Genomic DNA, 21,201 nt, shown 5'->3' on the forward strand with positions numbered 1-21,201 from the left:
TGTAGTGAAGGTTAACTATGTCAATCAGGCCACGTCCGCCATCTTTACGTGGAAGGGTTAATCTTTCTGTGGCGGATTTAGGATGGTGTTGTTTATGCTTAGTAAGTGTTGTTCTTGTTTCCTTTGGAGTTGCTCGAGATCTGTGTGAGTCCAATGTATAACTCCAAAAGAATATGTGAGTACTGGAATGACATATGTGTTTATTGCTTTAACTGTGTGTTTTGCATTTAATTCTGTTCTGAGAATAGCATTTAACCTACTTTGGTATTCTTTAATTAATCTTTGCTTTATTTGTGTATGTTCTGTTAGTTTGGCCTGTTGGAATCCTAAATACTTGTAGAACTCGCCCTCTTCCTTGGATTCAATAATGTCTCCATTTCCAAGTGCAAAATCTTCTTTCTTCAGGATTCCTTTTTCTATGTGAAGTGTTTTGCATTTATTTAGGCCAAATTCCATTTGTATGTCCTTGGTGTATGAATGTGTGATTTGTAGGTGTTGATGAAGTTGTTTTTGTGTGGATGCATAAAGTTTTATGTCATCCATGTACATGAGATGTGACAGTGTAGACTGTGTTGTTTTTTCATGCCTGATATTGTAGCCATATTGTGTGTTGTTTAACATGTTGGATAATGGGTTCAAGGCTAGGCAGAACCAGAGAGGACTCAAGGAATCTCCTTGAAAAATTCCTCGCCTAATAAAGATTTGGTTTGTTTGTATGGAAGTGTTACTGAACCCTGAGATGTAGTGTTGTTCTCCAGTGCTGCATAGTGTTTTGGAAGAATGTAATGAGTGATGGATGTATTTTGTACATGTGTAGAATATGTAGCAGCCAACTGTGTGGAACACTGTCGAATGCTTTTCTGTAGTCTATATATGCCATGTGTATGTTTCTGTGTTGTTTGTGTGCTTGCCGTAGAATGACTGAATCTATGAGTAACTGTTCTTTGCATCCCCTGTGATTTCTACGACAACCTTTTTGTTGTTCTGTTAGAATGTCGTGTTCTTCAACATGTTTGTATATTTTGTTTGCGATACAGGATGTCAATAATTTGTAGAGTGTTGGAAGACATGTAATTGGTCTGTATTGTGTGGGGTCTGTGGTATTGTTGTTTTTAGGTTTCATGTAGGTGATGCCCTGAGTAAGAAAATTTGGCATGTCTTGTGGATTGATGATGATGTGTGTTAGGTGTTTAGCTAGTTCCTGGTGCAGTGATGTAAACTTTTTGTACCAGAAATTGTGAATGTTGTCTACACCAGGTGTCTTCCAGTTGTGTGTTCTGTTAACAGTGTATTGGAAATCATGTATGTTTATTTCAGCACAGGGCATAGTTGGTATGTTGTGCAAGTTTCTGTTCTCCTCCTCAATCCAGCCTGCTTCAGCATTGTGCGTGACAGCACTGGACCAAAGAGAAGACCAATATGTTGTGAGTTCTTCTTCTGTTGGTGTGCCACTGTGCAGTGTTTGCTTTGTTATTAATTTGTCTGTAAAAGAGTTTTTCATTGTTTGTAAATAATTTATTTTGTTGTTTTCGTAGTGTACATGTTTTGTATCGTTTGAGTCTACGTGCTTTGGCAGCAAGTTTTTGTTTTAGTGTATCAATGTATTCTGTAATGTGTGTGTTGTGATGTTCATGTTTTGTGTGTGTTTTTATTTTCTTGAAAATGTTTTTGAGCTGTTTCCTTAATTTGGGTGTTATGTTGTTTTTAGCGTATTGTGTCAGCCTGCCTAATTGCTGTCTAATGTCATTTATTTGTATTTCTATTCTTCTCTGCCAGGCAGGCTTGTGATAGAATTTTGTTTTCTGTGTGTTTGTCTGTGATTGTACTTTCAGCCCATGGTGTGTTACTACTGTGACTGCTCCAGCATAAACTAATGTATGAATGTCTGCGAGTGTAGAAATTGAATGAATGTAGTGTGGTAGTAAGTGAGTGTTTACGTAATTTAGTGTTTTTCCTACTTCCTTTGACGTGTTGATTTTTGGTATTCGTGGTCGTTGTGTGGGATCTGTGCCTGTATATTTAGTGAGTGTTTCCTGAAATATATGTGAGAGTGTATTAACTAAATCCATGTCTATGTTATCAGTGATGGATGAGGAAATGTCTGTAGTATCATTAGTGGTAATTGTTGTATGTGTGTTATTATCAATGCTTGTTGCTGGATTATCCTGACAGGTTACATGATCTTCATTAATGTTAGATGTTTCTGTCTGTTGATGTATTTGATCAGCAACCTGTTGTTTGATAAGTTCAAGTGTTGTTTGTGGAATAAGGTTGTTGTGTATAATTGTTCTTTTTTGATCAACAACCCTTTGTTCGGTGACAGTGAGGTGAGGATACTGTTGTGTGAATCTATGGTGTAGTTGTTGTCTGTATGCTGTCATGTTTGTTTCGAGTTTTGTGATGGTGTAGTAAGTACGGATGATAAACTCGTTCATTTCTACTGTCCATTTCATCCGTTGGCGTGGTTTTCCAGCCTTTGTGGTCTGTGGATGCATTTCCACAGAAACACCAAGGCTGGGTTTGTTCTTCACATCTGTTGAGGGCATTGCAGTAGCCATGCTTGGGCCGGTGCTGCTTTCGCCACCGGTAACCAAGGGAGACTGTGGCCTATTTTTCGAACGTGAGCCTCTGCCTAACCCACGAACGCGGACCTTGTTAACCCGGGCGACGTCCGAGCCGGTATCACACTTTGATCTAGTTATTACCATAATAAATATCTCCACAGAATGTGGGTGTGGTCACTCTTAGCTTCATTTCTCCCCATAGACCTTACTGGCATGGGTGTCCCTACCAGGAGCTTATGCTCCAGCCTGCATTGCCCTATGGATCAGTAAAATTACTGGGCTCTCCCACCACGACCAGGTGGTGACCACGGGAGAGTTATTATTATTATTATTATTATTATTATTATTATCAACTCTTCTCGATTATATATATAGATATGTATATATATTGAGAAAAAATAATAAATATTGAAAAAAAAAAAAAAGTATTTTAATTAATAAAACAATAAATATTTCACATAAAACTGTGTGTTCCGCGAAAATAAGAATTTGATATACTGTAATTACCGTATTTTACGGACTATAAGACGCACATTTTTCTTCGAAAAATTGCCACCAAAATTCAGGTGCGTCTTATAGTCCGTAAAATACGGTATATGTTTTTAAGTTCGAAAAATACGCACCGCCATCTTTCGTTTGAAATAGTCATTATATTTCGTATAAGAATTTTTGTATAATAATAATGAGACGCCATCTATCGCAAATACTTTGAATTATTTAAACGTATTACGAAAAACTGGCAAATAAAATATATTTTTAATAAGAAATGTGCTTACATTCTTGAAAAATAACAATAAAACATAATTATCTGAATTATATAGCTAATTTGATGTTTAAATAACTCGAATGTTTTATTATTTCGAAAATATCAACACAGTAATCTTATATATAAAATTCTCGTGTCACAATGTTAGTTACCTTACTCCTCCGAAACGGCTTTACCGATTTTTACCAAATTTTTATATGCATATTCAGTAGGTCTGAGAATCGGCTACTATCTATTTTTCATACCCCTACACCATTTCCCCCTTTCAAAAATATATTTATATATGAATTAAGGCTTTTATGTCCAACAGATGGCGCTAACTTCCGACGACCTAAGTTTGCTTTTCTGTGAGAATGGACTGAAGCAGATCATTTTCCTATCTATATAAATAAAATATAACGTTCGTTTGTTCCTACCGATTCCTTTGAAATTTTGACACAACGTTGCATTCGAATACGCACGTGTTTTTATATAATATACATGTCGAAATTCCCCCCAGTGGGGGGAGATGGACGGGATTAAGGCTTACCGTGAAGAACTCGGCTTCTATTATACTATTTTACATGCGGTTTTTGCGTTTTTAATTGCGTTTTAATAGGTTACGTCAACAGAATATACACTAAAAAGGGATTTTTCGATATTCCCCAGCGGGAAAAGTGACGGGATTAAGGCTTACTGTGAAGAACTCGGCTTTTATTATACTATTTTAGATGCGTTTTTGATTGCGTTTTAATAGGGTACGTCAAGAAAATGTACACTAAGAAGGGATTTTTTGAAATTCCCCCCATGGGGGAAGTGTTATACATTTATAATAGATATATTTTGAGCCACAGAAACGCGTGGCCGGGTCAGCTAGTAAATTATATAAATTATAAATTCAATTTATTATATAAAAATATTTTAATCTATCTGTCAAGAAAAACCATTTGAAACAATTATGAAAGAATATAAAATTAAGTGAAATTATTGTTTATAACCGGACCGAAGAGGACAACTGTTCTTAAATATTGCGTTTCAAATCCCAGACGTTACGACGCAATCAGCACTGCAAACGTGTTTGTTCAGGTGGACGCTCGCAGGCGTCATTGCAGACGGAGTGACCGCTGTTCGGCCTGTTACTAATGAGTTTGATGCGTTCATTCTCATTTACTACAATACTATTTATATATTAAATTCATCTCCCTTTTCGATACTACCAGAAACTCCACAATACAGAAATTGCAACAAATAATAATAAATAGAAAGCAATAACAAAAAAAAAGTCATAAGCGGCACTTATCACGCCTACCCTTCAAATGTTTGCCAAAAATAATCGTTAAATTCTTATAATTAAATAAATGCCACGTACATTTATGGTTGTGAATTAATAACACGATAAATTACCTTTATTTAGTAAACTATTTTAATTTAAATTATTTGCCAATTATAAAGAACATATAACTTTTAAGTATAAAAAAATAACTAATTAAACTGTTTTTGCATATTTATACGCGTGCAAACCAAGTTCATTCGCATCACCCGTTTGATTTTAAATACATTTTGTTAACCTTTTTTTAATAGGCTTGTTTATTTATATAGCACAAATTTAGTACCGCAGCGCATTCATATAAGCCGTTATTCCGTGTTTTTAACTATCAAAGCAATAAAACTAAGCGAAGATAGTAAATGTAAACAAAAACGCCACACCCTTTTTCAATTAAAAAGTCTCATAGTTTTGTTGAAACCGTGTCTTCTATTTCTTGTTTTGTTTGATGTTACAACTTGGTGAATTGAAAGACACTTGGCAAGATTCATCGATTTTTATTTCATCAAGTTGTGACATCAAACAAAACAAAGAAAATAAAAAGTCTCTGACAAGGTCAACCTCTGACAAGATAATAAACACAGTGGGGAGTCAATTGCTTCTTGTAAGGGGAGAACTAATGCACTTAGAACCTTCTGACTTCTTTCCTTCGAAAGATAAGAAAATATATGTATCTAAGAAATGTTTCAAATTAAGCAGAACGTTAGCAGTTTTTTAAATTTTTACCCTTTTCCTAAAAAATTTAAAATTAAGTATTTTTTAAAATTTGTATTACATTTAATAATCGTAAACTGTGAGACTTTTGCGACAAAAATAAAAAAAATATCGATTCTAGCCCGATTTTGAAGCGAGATATCGAAATTTATTATTAAACTCAGCGAAGTCTGATTATACACTACGAGAAATCTCGTTGTCGCGCGCGAAAAATAACAGCGACGAAAACATTAAAAATTAATTTCGCGAATACATATTGCACTAACTGTACAATTTTTGTTTCTTGCGTAAGAACTTCATTTATGTATTGTCACAAATGCATTTTTTTGGTGAAATTTCGAGAATATTTTTAGTTATAAATAAACGAATTTGCACATTCGACATCATTTGGTAAATTGCCGAATTTTCGATGGTCCACAAATTATTTTTTTGATTGCTTCATTTCATGCACAGAAAACATTTATATCTATACTGTCAACAAATAATTTTGATAGATTGAATAATATTTTAAGCGATGTCAAGTTTTATATTAGATGATCGAGTTAAGCCTAACACACGACTATATCATATTCAAAATTAAAAATAAAATTCATGTTTAGAAATATAAAAAAAAATATCTGCGAAATCTTAAATACAACATTCATATGAGTAAAACAAAATAATAACTTTGTCAATTGGTCGATTTACAAGTCAGAAAGAAGCATTTGAAAATAGAGTCATAAAACAATCAACGTTTATTGATTTTCGCGATAAGGGTATAACGAGGTATATTGACAAATTTTTTCGCAGTAGTACGAAATTTTACTGACTTCACTTGAAAGTGTCATATTTCTTCCGCATTTACATACAAACAAACCCGATGGCAATCGGTGAAACTTGAGAAAAATTACAGCGAGTTGAAATTTGATATGTTTATTTTTTGCGTTTTACGTATCAAATTACATTAAATTCGACACAAATAAAGCATTTGTGTCAATAAGAAAATATCTTACACTGTTTAAAAGAAGAAAAAATAATGAAAACAAAAATGCAATAATAATTTTTTAAGCAAAGCCAAAAATTTTACAATTTAAAGATAAAAAATTGATTCTGTTAGACGCCGCGCGATAAAGGGGGGGTGGCATAATCACGCGACTATAGAACTGATATATAATGTAGCGTACAGTTCCTAGTGGACCATTGACGAGACCTCCTTGCACCCATAAGTTGACTCTCGGCACGATTCTGGCATTAACTGAGAGATACAAATACTTGGAGAGACCAAGAGCCGAGTCATCTTTGGACGAAGGCGGGGCAATATCTGGAGTGTTTTCGGACGCTATATAAGCACGAGAGCATCCAGTCGACTGCGAGTAGTCTTCGTTGCTTTCTTTAACTCGCTCGTTTGTTGGATATAGCTCTACTGCCGTTTGGAACTGATCGAATTCATCTCTGCACAAATAGGCTCAATTTCTTGTCGTCAGAATGTTCAGATCTGTAACAGAGAAATCACCCGAAGCTACATGTTGTAAGACATCTGTGAAGGAACTATCTGCGCTATTTTGTCTATGAGAATTACTAAGTTCAATGAACTTCTCAAAAGAATCAAATGCGAATGTAATGTAATGTCCCAACAAGGTAGGGACCTTGTTGGGACATTACATTGTAAAAACACTCGAGTCGAGAGGAGTATCTTAAACAGGAGGAAGCTGAAAATCAGCAAAGAAATAGACAAAGAACCCACCAAACGGCTCATCTTTCTCGGGGTTTATCCCCCTCAATCTTCTCTCGATCACGTAAAGATTTTTGCACCAATCACTGACATTTCATCGATGATGACGAATTTGAGCAACTTCATCTCAATCTGGAATTTCTGTGCAGCTTCTTCATTTGGAGATCGAAATTTCGTACTAACGATACGAAGACGAAGGAGAGAATGGATCGTAAAGCCATCAATATTAATCGCTGCTGCTCCATGTTATAGAATAATAAGTGAAAAAAAGAAAACTTTTTTAACTTATTATTCTATAAAGATTCTTTATATTTGTTGTGTATCTAGTTAGCGATAACATTTACTTTTCAAAATTACCGTTTTAATGCTTGTCATATTTTCCGACCACTAGATGACGCTTCTACACGTGCCTGCAGGAAGCGACTAACACTTGACTTCACGCATTCCTTGTCAACAAAATAACTCTGGAATGAGTTGTCCGATGTTGATGAAATCTTCTACGACGACTCACCATCACTCGAGGATGAACTGATTAAAATTTCAACTCTCAAAAATGATCCATACTGAAGAAAAACCCTATCTCCAGTTCTACAAAAACGGATCATTTTTGAAAGTTGAAATTTTAATCGGTTCATCCTTGAGTGATGCTGAGTCGTCGTAGAAAATTTTATCAAGATCGGACAACTCATTCCAGAGTTATTTTGTTGACAAGGAATGCACTAAGTAAAGTATTAGTCGTCTCTACGTTCCGACAAATATTTTATGTTAAAATGCAATAAAGATTTAGGATAGACGATTGTAGAAAGTGATCGTTTTAATTATAATAAAAATTTGAAATCAAAAATCTTTAATTATTAAATATAATAATTTTAATCTTTTCAACGATTTTTAATGTTCGATGCCTAATTTAAAAAATCGGGTTATACAAATTATACAATTCCGTCGACTGCCATAACACAAAATATTTGTGAAAATAGAAAAATTCTAATTAATTAAAGTTTTGAGTATAGCGGTGTGAATTTCATATGGAATATAATGTGTATGTAAACCATACCGGGAAATAATAATTTAAGGTATTTATTACTTTCCATTTCGTTTAACAATGGTGTGAAAGTTCGAACCCACCGGAAGTTAACCGGTAGTGAGATATCCTTTTTCCGTGCGTGTGGAAGGAAAAGGGATATGAGTCAAAGGGAAGAAAAGTTGCATCAGACGGAACAACCGACGAAAGAGACGGATTGGTCCGAATGTACCCCGTGACCACCTCAATAAAAGGGCGACGAGGGAGGAAAGGGGGGCCCATTACGTAGTGTCGATTAGACAAGGTGCGCGCACGCCGAAGTCCAAGATACCCGACCGATCGACTCCTTGACCCGTCTTCGACCCAACTCAGATAACGAGGTATGACCCCAAAGTCGTGTGAACTCTCCCTCCGCAAAGCCGCACTCAGGCGACCATAACTAGCCGACTTGTATTCGATATGTTAGCCTTAATAAATCTTTGTTATTGTTTTATCCGTTGTGATGTCCGTTATTCGAATATTATCATCCTCCGCACTACCGTCGAACCCATTCACTTTCTCCACTCGCGTGACGCGTAAGGCGTAACGCATCCAAACCGCCATCTTGACGTGGGCAAGTCTCACGGACTTGTTAGTCGGAAAAAGGAGGAAAGAGACTTTGTCCGCCTCCCGGCACCCACAATTACAAATCTTTAACAAGTCGATTGAATTTGGGATAAACGAAAATTAACAATAAAAAGGGTGAAAAGTATCTTCAAAAATAAGTGGAAAGACCCCATTCGTCGTCTCCGTGACAAAACCGAGCAATTTTTATCTAAATGGAGCTCGATCGGAAAATTATTGCCACTAATTGTGATATTCGGCTTAACAATGTTGAAAAATACCCAAATTAAGAAAGGTGGTGGTCTGAACTTACCAATAAAAATCGCTGCAAATAATGAAAAACTCAGAAAAACGTTCGAAATAAATCACTTTTAATCGCACGAACTGAAAATTCAACCGCTGACAACGAATTGTCAGAGTTTTGTTGTTGTGTCGCCACGGAATTTAATGTGAAACGTTGGGATTTTTCGCCGAATTTCGTGATTTTTCCGCCTCTCTGTCGCTGAAGAGACGGATTATCGCGCATCATTCCTTGCATATACATTCCCGTTAACAGCAATGTGTATTCAAATATCTAATGTTCTTGTGTTTCGCGTCCGTATAAAGATAATTAAAAATTTCGATTTTATGATGATCCTGGAACCAAAACCAGAATAGACTTCAAGTCTAGTAACCCCTTTTATCTACTTTGTTGTAATTTATTTGAGTGACGCTCTATAATCTATTAAATTAATAAAATTGAACTTTTGTTAAATTAAGGTGTTCGAAATTTATAGATAAAAGCTTACATGATAAAAGCTCCCCACTCCTTATACATGATAAGGAGTGGGGAGCGAGTTACATTCTGAAATATAAGAAAGATAATGAGATCTATCGAGTGACTAAACATCCCTCTTGAGAATGATTTATTTTTTCATTTATGACGAATTAGAGACTTTATTCTAGACGTGTTACGCTATCCGTTAGAGAAAATAGAAGAGCGAGTACCCTGCTAATACGATTTCTAACCTCAGTTGTCCTCCGGCTTCTGACAGATCGGGTTGAAATATGGAGAATAGGTGATGACCCCGTGAGCGTAACTCATATCATTGATTATCCTGAAAATAATAAATATATGCTTAGAGTTGAAAAAAGAACTCGATAAAATAAGACTAAAATGATGGTAAAATAATGACAGAGGTTGTAGGTTTAAGAGCAAAAATATATGTATTGAAAATTGAAGATAAAATAACTTACTCAGATAATGTCCTGCATCACACCCCAAAATATTGATTGGATTTTTATACACAAATTAACATTACATTTGCTAGATGTACAGTACTGTACGTGCAGCGCCATCTGTTGGCAAAAATTATTAAAAAGGAATAAACTAAATATAATTCGTATAAAAAAGGATATACTTTAAAAAAGCAAATATTATGGTATATTCACTTACCGCGACAATGATGTAGCGATAACTAGACGCGCTATATTGGGTACGTTCGTAAAGTCAAACGAGTTGAACACGTTAGTAACGAATTGTTCGAAAAGTAGTAGTCTCGCACAGTGCGCATGCTCTGCGGTGATGACGTTTCGAACGACACTCTAACCAAGCTCACGAAGGAAAGTTAGTTTATTTCGTTAAGAAAATGGCGCCCGACGATATCGATGTTTCTAAATCTACTCGAGTGTTTAAATTGTAAATTGAAAGGTGAAATGATTGAAATAACTGTCCACCCGAAGCAATCTAAGAAAAGGCTGCACTAGCAACATTCATATCTTCGATTTTAGAAACAGCCATTTAGTTATAAACGAATCGTTCGAAAAGTCTAACGAAATACGAATAACATTGACGTCATTCGCGTTTAACTCGTTCGACTTTACGAACGTACTCATTATTTGTACTTTGATGGGTAGCGCATAGCACTCACCTGCATGGGATCAAAAAACTTACACCGATAGTTGGTCGTGGGGCCGCCCATAGCAACGTACTGGCCACGTGCAGTTTTTTCGGTTTTATTTACGTTAGTAAGGCCAGGAACACACATGCGTAAAATTGTGTGGCAGAAAACTGAATCAGAAATCAGCTTTCAGTTCAGTTTCTGTTTTACGCTTTTATGCCAGAACACACATACGTAAAAATTCTGGCCGAATAGGAAACGCCACTGCCACTAACAGTTTATTAATTTTATTAATTTTTTCCTCTCATATATCTATGAGAGGAAAAAATTAATCCCTTTGTACCTTCCATTTTTTCTCCGCTTCCTCTGCTATAATATAGAAAATTTAAATTAATAGACTTGTATTCCGAATTCAAATAACGTGTGATCTAAATACTAGGCCTATATATCGATTCTACTAGACCTACCTGTTGTTTGAAATTTTGACCTAAAGCCATCCATAAACGTTGTTTAAATATAGTGGCTTTATACATGACACTGATGTGGTCGAATGGATTCAATAAACTCCTCTATTTCATTTATTTTTTTGTTTTTTCGAAACCGTCACAATCGTAGGGTTAACCCTCATTGCCGCCATTGTTAGAATAAAAACCACGTGTCTACTTTGACGTCACAGAAAAGACTTTTCTTTATTGGAGGAATTTTGGCGTAAAAATTTTACGCAGTAAAAAGTAGAGACATGCTCTACTCTATTTTCAGTTCTGTTTCAGCCAAAATTTCAGAAAAATTTTTACGCTTTCTGTTTTACGCTAGATTTTACGCCGAATTTTTCGCATGTGTGTTCTTGGCCTAACACCGAAATAAGGATCAGTTTCCCATAAAACTTTTTCCGGAAGGAATCTCTCACAATAGATGGCGTTGCCGTACCAAATAAACCATACTAATTGTAGTAATTTTTTAATGAACTTGCTACGTGTATTTACCAGGACATATTTTCCACGCCGTTTTTTTAAAACTCTTTCCGCCCTGTAGGCAATAAGAGGGCCTTTTCTAGCAAGCCCATTATGGGTTTCGGCAGTCCCACAATGGGGCAGCTGGGTAGTGAGGGACGGAACGAACATATCGGGTAGATATTCTGATAATGTTCTTAAAATGAATTTTACCAAATACATTTTAGAAATTAACGATTAAAAACGCGGGTGTAACAATTACTGCGAGGAATACTTTATAAACCCGGGCGAAGCCGGACGTAATAGCTAGTTAACTAATAAAAGTGGAATTTGCAAGGTTGGGGCCGAAGTTATCAACGCGAAAACGTGTACGTCGGACGTTCGGCGCCGCTTTCCTGTAAGCCTAGAAGTTTGACAATGGCGTTTGGAATGTCGAGCACGATTCTACTGACTTTCCAAACATCATTGTCAAACTTCTAGGCTTACAGGAAAGCGGCGCCAAACGTCCGACGTACGCGTTTTCTCGTTGAAAACTTCGGCCTCAACCTAGCTATTATTTTGGCTATTAAGACGTAGTGTGTTTCTTTATGTACTCGAATGTTTTTCCAAGGAAGGCCCACCAGTGGCCAAGCGGTATCCCTGAACACTTGAGAGTTCGGACCTGGATTCGCGTTTCGCCTGGGACAAGCTGGCCACGTAGAGTTTTTCGAGCTTTTCCCATGTCTGTAACGTCTGAATAGGGACCAGTTACTCTTAGTTACTTTTAAAAAGGCATCCCCTTAGGTAGATCGCCCAAGTGTTGCGTTGCCGTAACTTAACAAAACAAACGCGATGTTCAAGCAATGTTAAGTAAGTTAAAAATACGTAAAACGTTCCGTTCGTCCCCAATCAATTTTTATTTATTTACTACAACATCCCAGAAGGACGCGATCCGGTGGCCTGTATACGACCAATTTATATTATTATATAGTATTTACGTGTTTTATTTATTGTTTCGTCTCAATTTTATTATTAGAGCATTTAACTGCGTTATTTTTACTATAAGGTCTGTGTATTCACTGTTTTAAGTTTAATAATAAAATTTCTTAACTGGAATAAATGTAAAAAATAAAAAGTTCAAGCCTGTTCCAGCAAAAATTTTCAATTTTCTAACGTTTTCGGCTACGTATGCTGACATCATCAGGAACGAACATATAAAGAAATAATTTTTCAAATTTAAATTCAACCATGTTCCAAATATGGATCAGTGATGTACAATTGCAACAACATAAATAAATAATAACAATAAAGTATACGAAAATATATAATACATAATAATATACTATAATAAATATTAACAATAATAATAAATCCTGGATTCGTTGAATATGTAATAAATTACTGCGTAGTTTTGTGCCCGTAGCGGTATATAAGAAAATGTGGTGCATTTTTCTTTACACGCATCGTACTGATGTTCCTGGAGCCTGGTAGGTAGATTTCGGGATGGGTATCCTATATATTTGCCGACCCTGTTTTCTAAACCTAGAATAAAGGGTATTTCGTATACTCTTGGGACCGTGATAGGATCTGTTGGCTCCTTGTCATTACGTACTGTTGCGCTTATAAATTCGTTGTTTGTTGCCCGTCTAATAACTTTTCTCAAGGTGCTATCAAGCAACTTGTTACACGTTAGTGGCACAGACATGGATGGAGTAGCTTGATTATTTTTTATGGGGAGTGTTCTATGCTTATATCTATTAACTAACGTGTTGGTGATATTTTGGCTGTATCCGTATGTTTCTGATCCTTTTTAACTCTTTTATGGTGTCCCTTACATCTGTGTGGGTGTGTAAGCCCCGGTGATAAGAGCTTTAAAAGCAGCATTTTGCGTCTGGGAGGATTGTTCCAGCAGTAAGAAACGTATAATGGGTGGAATTTTGGCATAACATACCTTTGTGCGTATCTTCCCATTTATTATGATGATGTTCAGATCCAGTGTTGCTTTATTACTGAATTGGTCCAGGGCTATTTTTAATCCGTATGGATTGTTATTGATCGCGTTGATAAAGCTGCATATAATAGCCAAAATAAATAGCAAAAAATAGCCAATATAGCCATAAATAGCAACTAAATAGCCAAAAACGTTAGAAAATTAAAAAAGATTTGCTGGAATAGTTTGAACTTTTTATTTTTTTATGTTTTAAGTTTATCGAAATAAATATTGTTTGAGGTTTGGGAATGGAATAATTCGCTTTTCATTACTTGTAATAAAAAAGTTTATTTAGACTTTGAACGAATCGTAGTTAGAAGCTCCTCCTGGAACGAATTAAATTCAAAGTACGAGGCACTACTGTATCACCAGTTGAAATAATCCGTTTTCAGAACAAAAATCGAATCTAATCCGCACTTTTCAATCTTTGAGAATAAAAGAGTTTTATAGATATAAGCCTGAGTAGCGTTCTTATCACGTATTCGGTCTTTTCAAAACACTTCAAAAATTAAAAATCAGCGTACAAAATAATTCAAAGCACAATTTTACAAAGTTACAAAGAAAAATAATCCATAATTATTTACTTCACTAAAATTAATAATTTCTCTTTACCATTTCAAAATTCTTATTTACTTAATAATGGTAGAAAGGCAATTTCGACAATTATAAAAAGTTCTCGTAAACGAAGCTCTTTTATTTATGAATACCCATTTTCATTTTTCGTCAAAACGGCTGAATAAACTCGATTATAACTTGACTTCCTGCTGTTTCTTATTCCTAGAACGTTCACTAAAGCAAACAAAACTTTTCCTGTTTATCAAATTGCTTTGCATATTTTAATTTTACGGAGTGGAAATTATTCGTAATCAATATGTTATACATTATTTACTTTACTCTCATTGCGGATTAAAGAAAAATTCGACAAAGAATTCATTAAGCATTTAAACCGTGTAGTATTGAAATAAATGTGAAAAAATATAACTTTGTGCTCACGTATTTCCTTTTGTTTGTAAAGGAACAGACGCTACTTAACAAACAATTCTTTTGTATAAAAAACCAACACGAATAGAAAAGAACCGAGAGCAACAGAGACGATAAATTATATAGAAATGGCCTCTTTAATTTCCACTTCAGCGGCTCCTAACAAGATGGGAATTGTAACGTGCGCCATATTGTTCTTCTCCGTGTTCGAATACTTTCCAGAAGTAAAGAGTTTCGAACAATTTCATTGCGGTGAGTTCGATTATCATTACTAGCTTATTTTTGCAGTGCGAATAAGAATCGATGAGAAATGCAAATTAAATAGTTGTTCAGAATAGATACTTGTCAATAATATTCACAGAATATTCGCTTTCTTTTCAGCATAGCTTCGGACCAGAAATCTATATGATTATAATTAATGTACAGTACAGGCATATTCTGTAATCAGAGAGTAGAAAATTATAAACGGAAACAAAAAGTATATTTTTGGAGAATGCTTCGATGAAATTTCAAAACGTACTCTTTAAAGCGGAGAAACTACTCCTGTTTCAGATTCGGAATTTCCCTTTTCACCTCAGATTCAAAATTTTCTGGCACGCTTTTGTTCTTCGATCTGATATTTGGGTCTTCTCTTTGTTTTCATTGCGCTATTTCCATTCATTCGTATTTACAACAAATTGTCTTGGACTCTAACCAAGGCGGAGTCAGTAATAACAGAAAGTGTTTAGTCAAACAATTGAAGAGAATCTGAGAAGCGCATCCTTTCGGCAGATAACTTGCAGCTGCATATAGTTGCTCAACATGAGGTATTACTGTTACTTTACGAGGTTAATTACATTAGATCGGAAAAGGCGCCTGGTTTTATTCTAACGACAAACATTCTACGGTTTCTCTAAAAGACACTGCAGGACTCTGAAGAAGGCGAGAATGAATTAGAAAAGGAACATTACCACACGAATCTGTACGTTGTAAATCCACACTAATGCTACTTTTAGCTTTCTAAATTCATTTCAGACGACGAGAACGACCGCAAAATGGAATATTTCAACTTCACCTTCAGTCCTTATCCGATTCGGTCCGAAAGCAGCTTCCAGGCTTCGTTTGATTTAAATTTCTTGCAGCCCGTAACGTGCGACGCCATTCTTTTTTTCACCGTCTTACCGTGCGGTAAAGAGAAGAGTGAGGCCGTGAAAACTTTGTAAGTTTATTTGTAAGATATTACAAAAGAGAATATTGTAAACCGGCAAAGTACGAACTAATATGAAAATTTTCTATTAAATATTCGTTAAGTTTTAACTTGTTTACAGTACTCTCGGCATGAAAATGGTGTTGGAAATTGTTAAGAAGTGTGCTAAAGATAAGAACGCTTACTACTCTTGTTTGGAAAAGGATTACGCCAAGAAATTGCGAAACGGAAACAATATCCAACCCGGAAGAATGCACATCTGCGCCAATATACCCAAAATGTTCAATCCGGTAAGCATTAAAGTAATTGCTTTTGCACATTCGAATTACTTAAAAGCTAACTCTTGTATTATTCTCAGGGGTGTTACGACGTGTTGCTCGAGTTTCGACAGAAGGAAGGCAAAAATAATGTCGTCGGATTATCTTGCTACAAGTTGACAGACGTCAAGGTCGAAAAGTAAAACAATAAAGATAAAATGTTACGCTTATTTTTAAAACTTCAAAAATAAAGCTCGGTGTTATAATGGTTTTTTTTTTATTGGACTTTAATAATAAAAATTTGTGATGATAAATCGATTCGAATTTACGGAACAACTACTTTTTGGGTTGCAATTTGAAAAAAAATTGTAGACCTATAAATTTCCTGCCGTCCTCCGTTCGTCTTTCCTTTATCTCGAGAACATAGTTAAATAGATGAATCTGACAACAGAGGTGGGAATCTTAGGGGCAGGAAACACTAGTTAATTACATACGAACTTCCGATGCAAACCGAACGTCACGTTATATCGATATAAAATGTTTTCCCTCTGAATGCAGTGAATGGATGACCGGCACAACTATATTCTTAAAAGAAAAAGGGGCAACAGACAGAGAATTTGAGATGGAGAACATATATTTTAAATTAAATAAATTAAAAATATGATTAAAAGTTTCAGCCCGGCATTGTGACAGTGTCACAATAAATAACTGCTCGTTACTTTTACTTTTAATCTTCTGTGTTTATCGACATTCGATGATTTCGGTTCTATTTTATGCCCTCTTCCCGCTATTTAATTTATTAAAGTCTGGATATTTGCTTATGATTTTGTTATTCGTTATTTGTTTTGTTTATTCGTAATCAATATGTTATACATTATTTACTTTACTCTCATTGCGGATTAAAGAAAAATTCGACAAAGAATTCATTAAGCATTTAAACCGTGTAGTATTAGAATAAATGTGGAAAAATATAACTTTGTGCTCACGTATTTCCTTTTGTTTGTAAAGGAACAGACGCTATTTCACAAACAATTCTTTTGTATAAAAAACCAACACGAATAGAAAAGAACCGAGTGGAACAGAGATGATAAATTATATAGAAATGGCTTCTTTAACTTCGACTACAGCAGCTTCTAACAACATGACACTTATAACATGTTATAACATCATTACTCGCTTATTTTTGCAGTGCGAATAAGAATCGATGAGAAATGCAAATTGAATAGTTGTTCAGAATAGATACTTGTCAATAATATTCACAGAATATTCGCTTTCCTTTCAGCATAGCTTCGGACCAGAAATTTATATGATTATAATTAATGTACAGTACATGCATATTCTGTAATCAGAGAGTAGAAAATTATAAACGGAAACAAAAAGTATATTTTTGGAGAATGCTTCGATGAAATTTCAAAACGTACTCTTTAAAGCGGAGAAATTACTCCTGTTTCAGAATCAGAATTTCCCTTTTTCCCTCAGATTCGGAAATTTCTGGCAAGCTTTTGTTCTTCGCTCTGGTATTTGGGTCTTCGCTTTGTCTCCTTGCACTATTTTTATTCATTCGTATTTACAACAGATTGTCTTGGACTCTAACCAAGGCGGAGTCAGTAATAACAGAAAGTGTTTAGTCAAACAATTGAAGAGAATCTGAGAAGAGCATCCTTTCGGCAGATAACTTGCAGCTGAATATAGTTGCTGTTACTTTATGACGTTAATTGTCGGAACGTAGTGACGACTAATACTTAACTTAGTGCATTCCTTGTCAACAAAATAACTCTGGAATGAGTTGTCCGATGTTGATGAAATTTTCTACGACGACTCAGCATCACTCGAGGATGAACCGGTTAAAATTTCAACTTTCAAAAATGATCCGTTTTTGTAGAACTGGAGATAGGGTTTTTCTTCAGTATGGATCATTTTTGAGAGTTGAAATTTTAATCGGTTCATCCTGGAGTGATGGTGAGTCGTCGTAGAAGATTTCATCAAGATCAAACAACTCATTCCAGAGTTATAATGTTGACAAGGAATACGTGAAGTCAAGTGTCAGTCGCTTCCTGCAGGCACGTGTAGAAGCGTCATCTAGTGGTCGGAAAATATGACAAGCATTAAAACGGTAATTTTGAAAAGTAAATGTTATCGCTAACTAGATACACAACAAATATAAAGAATCTTTATAGAATAATAAGTTAAAAAAGTTTTCTTTTTTTCACTTATTATTCTATAACATGGAGCAGCAGCGATCAATATCGATGGCTTTACGATCCATTCTCTCCTTCGTCTTCGTATCGTTGTTTTTTTTTTTTTAACTCTTTCCGCCCTGTGGGCACTAAGAGGGCCTCTTATAGACGGCCCATTATGGGTTCGGCCAGGCCCACAATGGGGCGACCGGGTGGTGAGGGACGGGGCCCGACATATCCGAACGGACCACCCCCCGAAAAATTCCTGGGGATTATTCGAGTCGTTCGGATTCGATCCCGGGTCTCCCAGAACGGTAGGCTGCCACCTTGACCGCTCGGCCATCCGGCCGTCGTCTTCGTATCGTTAGTACGAAATTTTGATCTCTAAATGAAGAAGCTGCACAGAAATTCCAGATTGAGTTGAAGTCGCTTAAATTCGTCATCATCGATGAAATGTCAATGATTGCTGCAAGAATGCTTTACATGACCGAGAGAAGATTGAGGGAGATTAACCTCGAGAAAGATGAGCCTTTTGGTGGATTCTTTGTCTATTTGTTTGGTGATTTTCGTCAGCTTCCTCCTGTTAAAGATACTCCTCTCTACTCGAGTGTTTTTACAATGTAATGTCATGTTTACATTATATTACATTCGCATTTGATTTTTTTGAGAAGTTCATTAAACTTAATAATTCTCATAGACAAAATAGCGCAGATAGTTCCTTCACAGATGTCTTACAACATCTAGCTTCGGGTGATTTCTCTGTTACAGATCTGAACATTCTGACGACAAGAAATCGAGCCTATTTGTGCAGAGATGAACTCGATCAGTTCCAAACGGCAGTAGAGCTATATCCAACAAACGAACGAGTTAAACAAAGCAACAAAGACTACTCGCAGTCGACTGGATGCCCTCTTGCTTATATAGCATCCGAAAACACTCCAGATATTGCCCCGCCTTCGTCCAAAGATGATTTAGCTTTCGGTCGCTCCAAGTATTTGAATCTCTCAGTTAATGCTAGAATCATGCCGAGAGTCAACTTATGGGTGCAAGGAGGTCTCGTCGACGGTACACTAGGAACTATACGCTACATTATATATGCTCCTAATGCTCGCCCTCCAGCCCTTCTCTTGTTTATTTTAGTGGAATTCGATAGCTATCGGGGACCTTTCATCTACGGTAATCTGTTTCCAATAATCCCCATAATACGCTCTTCGAACGATGGCAGTGTATTGCGATCTCGTAGAGTTTCCCCTTACCTTAGCAAACTCGATGACTATACATAAATCACAGGGATTAATTCTTCCAAAAAGCAAAATAGATACAGGGAAAAAAGAGACAGCTATCGGTCTTACTTATGTTACATTGAGTCGAGTGAAAAAATAACTGGCTCAGTATTTTTAGAGTTACAATAAAAATGGCTACGAGTCAATCTGTAAGTCCAAACCCCGTAGTGACAGATAGAATTTTGTGATACGTTGCCATAGCAATTAATTAATGGCATATTCCGACCTTATATTTGTACCTTTAAATGATCCAATAGAAATCAAATATATTGTTGAGAACGAATGATTCTGTGTTTCTTTTTTCCCTCATAATCTAGAAAATAAAGGTGCGAGCAGCTTCGTTCCGACTACACGCTGATGCAGCGTTACTTAACTAGTTAAATTAAGTTGGAAAAGGAGCCTGGTTTTATTGGAATAAGAAACGATTGTCTTTTAGACACTAAAGGATGGAAGAAGGCGAGAATGAAGTAGAAAAACATCATCGTCAATTCTGTATGTTGAAAATCCACACTAATGCTACTTTTGGTTTTCTAAATTTATTTCAGACGACGAGAACAACTACCAAATGAAAGTTTCAAACGCGGACTTGAATCCTTATCCCATTGAATATAAAAAAAATTTTCTGGTCTTCATGTATTGGGAGTTTTTGCAGCCCGTGACATGCAACACCATGTTTTTCGTCACCATCGTAGGGCACGGAAAAAAGAAGTATGAAGCCTCCAAACAATCGTAAGTTTATTTGGAAGATATTTCGAACGAAAATGTTGTAAATCGAAAAATACGAAGGAATGAAAGAATTTTCCATTTTGATATTCGTTAAAATACGTTATGAATTGTTTACAGTACTTTCAGTATGAAACAGGTGATGAGCACAATTCAGAATTGCACCATGGACAAGAAAGCTTACTATTCTTGTTTGGAGAATGATCCTATTTTTTTAAAAAAGATGCAAAACGGAAACAACATTCAACCGGGAAGTATGTACGCATGCAGCGAATTACCAAGCATGTTCAAACCGGTAAGGAATAAACGAATTACTTAAAAGTTAACTCTTGACTTGTTTTCAGGGATTTTACGACGTGTTCGTCGAGTTTAAAATGAATGCAGCAACGATAACTTGCTTCAAATTGTCAAACGTGGAGATCGTATAAAATGTTACGCTTACGTTTTTAAAATTTCGAAAAATAAAGCTACATGCTATTGGTGTATTTTCGTGCGTGTTAAGAATCTAAATCTATAATGATAAAGTGATGACGTAATCAGAATTTATTTAACAACCACTTTTATTTTTAGTGTTTCGATCTTCTGTGCTTATCGAGATTTGTCGATCTCGATTGTATTTAAATTCTCTTCCTGCTAGTTAATTCATTAAAGTCTGGAGATTCGCTTCTGTTTTTGTAATAATTTCTTTAGGATGTATTTAGTACTTTCCTATAACAAAGGTGAATGACGTGAATTTCTGTTGTTTGCAGGCGATTTTGAAAAGAAGAACTCGTGCCAACATGGCCGAAAACTTGAAAAATTTTTGAACCACCACGTGCAAATTCTATTGTTTTCGGCTTTAACATTTTTGATATTGCGTTTTTGAATTCTTTTTATTTAAAATCTAGTAATATCACAATTTATAGGTAATATCATTTGTAACTTTTAATATGAAGAAAACAATCTAACGGGCTATTAAAAGAATTTTATTTTGAATTCGATATCATTTTTTAAAAATGAAAAACGTTTTGAAAGATTTTTATATTATATAATATAGATTTAATTTAATAATAATGAAATTTTGTTTGAAGTCATAAGACGGAACATGGATTGTTACGAGTTGCAGAAAGCCAA

At 35.5% G+C, this 21,201-nt stretch overlaps 1 protein-coding gene and 2 long non-coding RNA genes across 3 annotated transcripts; 2 read left to right on the plus strand and 1 right to left on the minus strand.

Annotated features, from left to right (window-relative positions):
* Positions 1-9,702: 9,702 nt before the first annotated feature.
* LOC136971349 (uncharacterized) lies at positions 9,703-10,181 on the minus strand. The gene is made up of 3 exons (XR_010880148.1): positions 10,118-10,181; positions 9,919-10,020; positions 9,703-9,779 (listed from the first exon to the last, which is right to left on the minus strand). It is a non-coding gene; the product is annotated as an uncharacterized lncRNA (long non-coding RNA).
* A 5,617-nt stretch (positions 10,182-15,798) lies between these two features.
* On the plus strand, positions 15,799-16,175 carry LOC136971350 (uncharacterized). The gene is made up of 2 exons (XR_010880149.1): positions 15,799-15,938; positions 16,007-16,175. It is a non-coding gene; the product is annotated as an uncharacterized lncRNA (long non-coding RNA).
* A 3,636-nt stretch (positions 16,176-19,811) lies between these two features.
* On the plus strand, positions 19,812-20,510 carry LOC136971347 (uncharacterized; the record flags this gene model as incomplete). The annotated part of the gene is made up of 4 exons (XM_067265796.1): positions 19,812-19,857; positions 19,911-20,094; positions 20,209-20,383; positions 20,433-20,510. Coding segments are annotated over exons 1-4 (483 nt in total), but the record flags the coding sequence as incomplete, so codon positions are not given.
* Positions 20,511-21,201: the final 691 nt, after the last annotated feature.

The sequence above is a fragment of the Centruroides vittatus genome, unplaced genomic scaffold (genome assembly GCF_030686945.1).
Source record: "Centruroides vittatus isolate TY-2023 unplaced genomic scaffold, ASM3068694v2 contig_2462, whole genome shotgun sequence".
Taxonomy (NCBI): Eukaryota; Metazoa; Arthropoda; class Arachnida; order Scorpiones; family Buthidae; genus Centruroides; species Centruroides vittatus.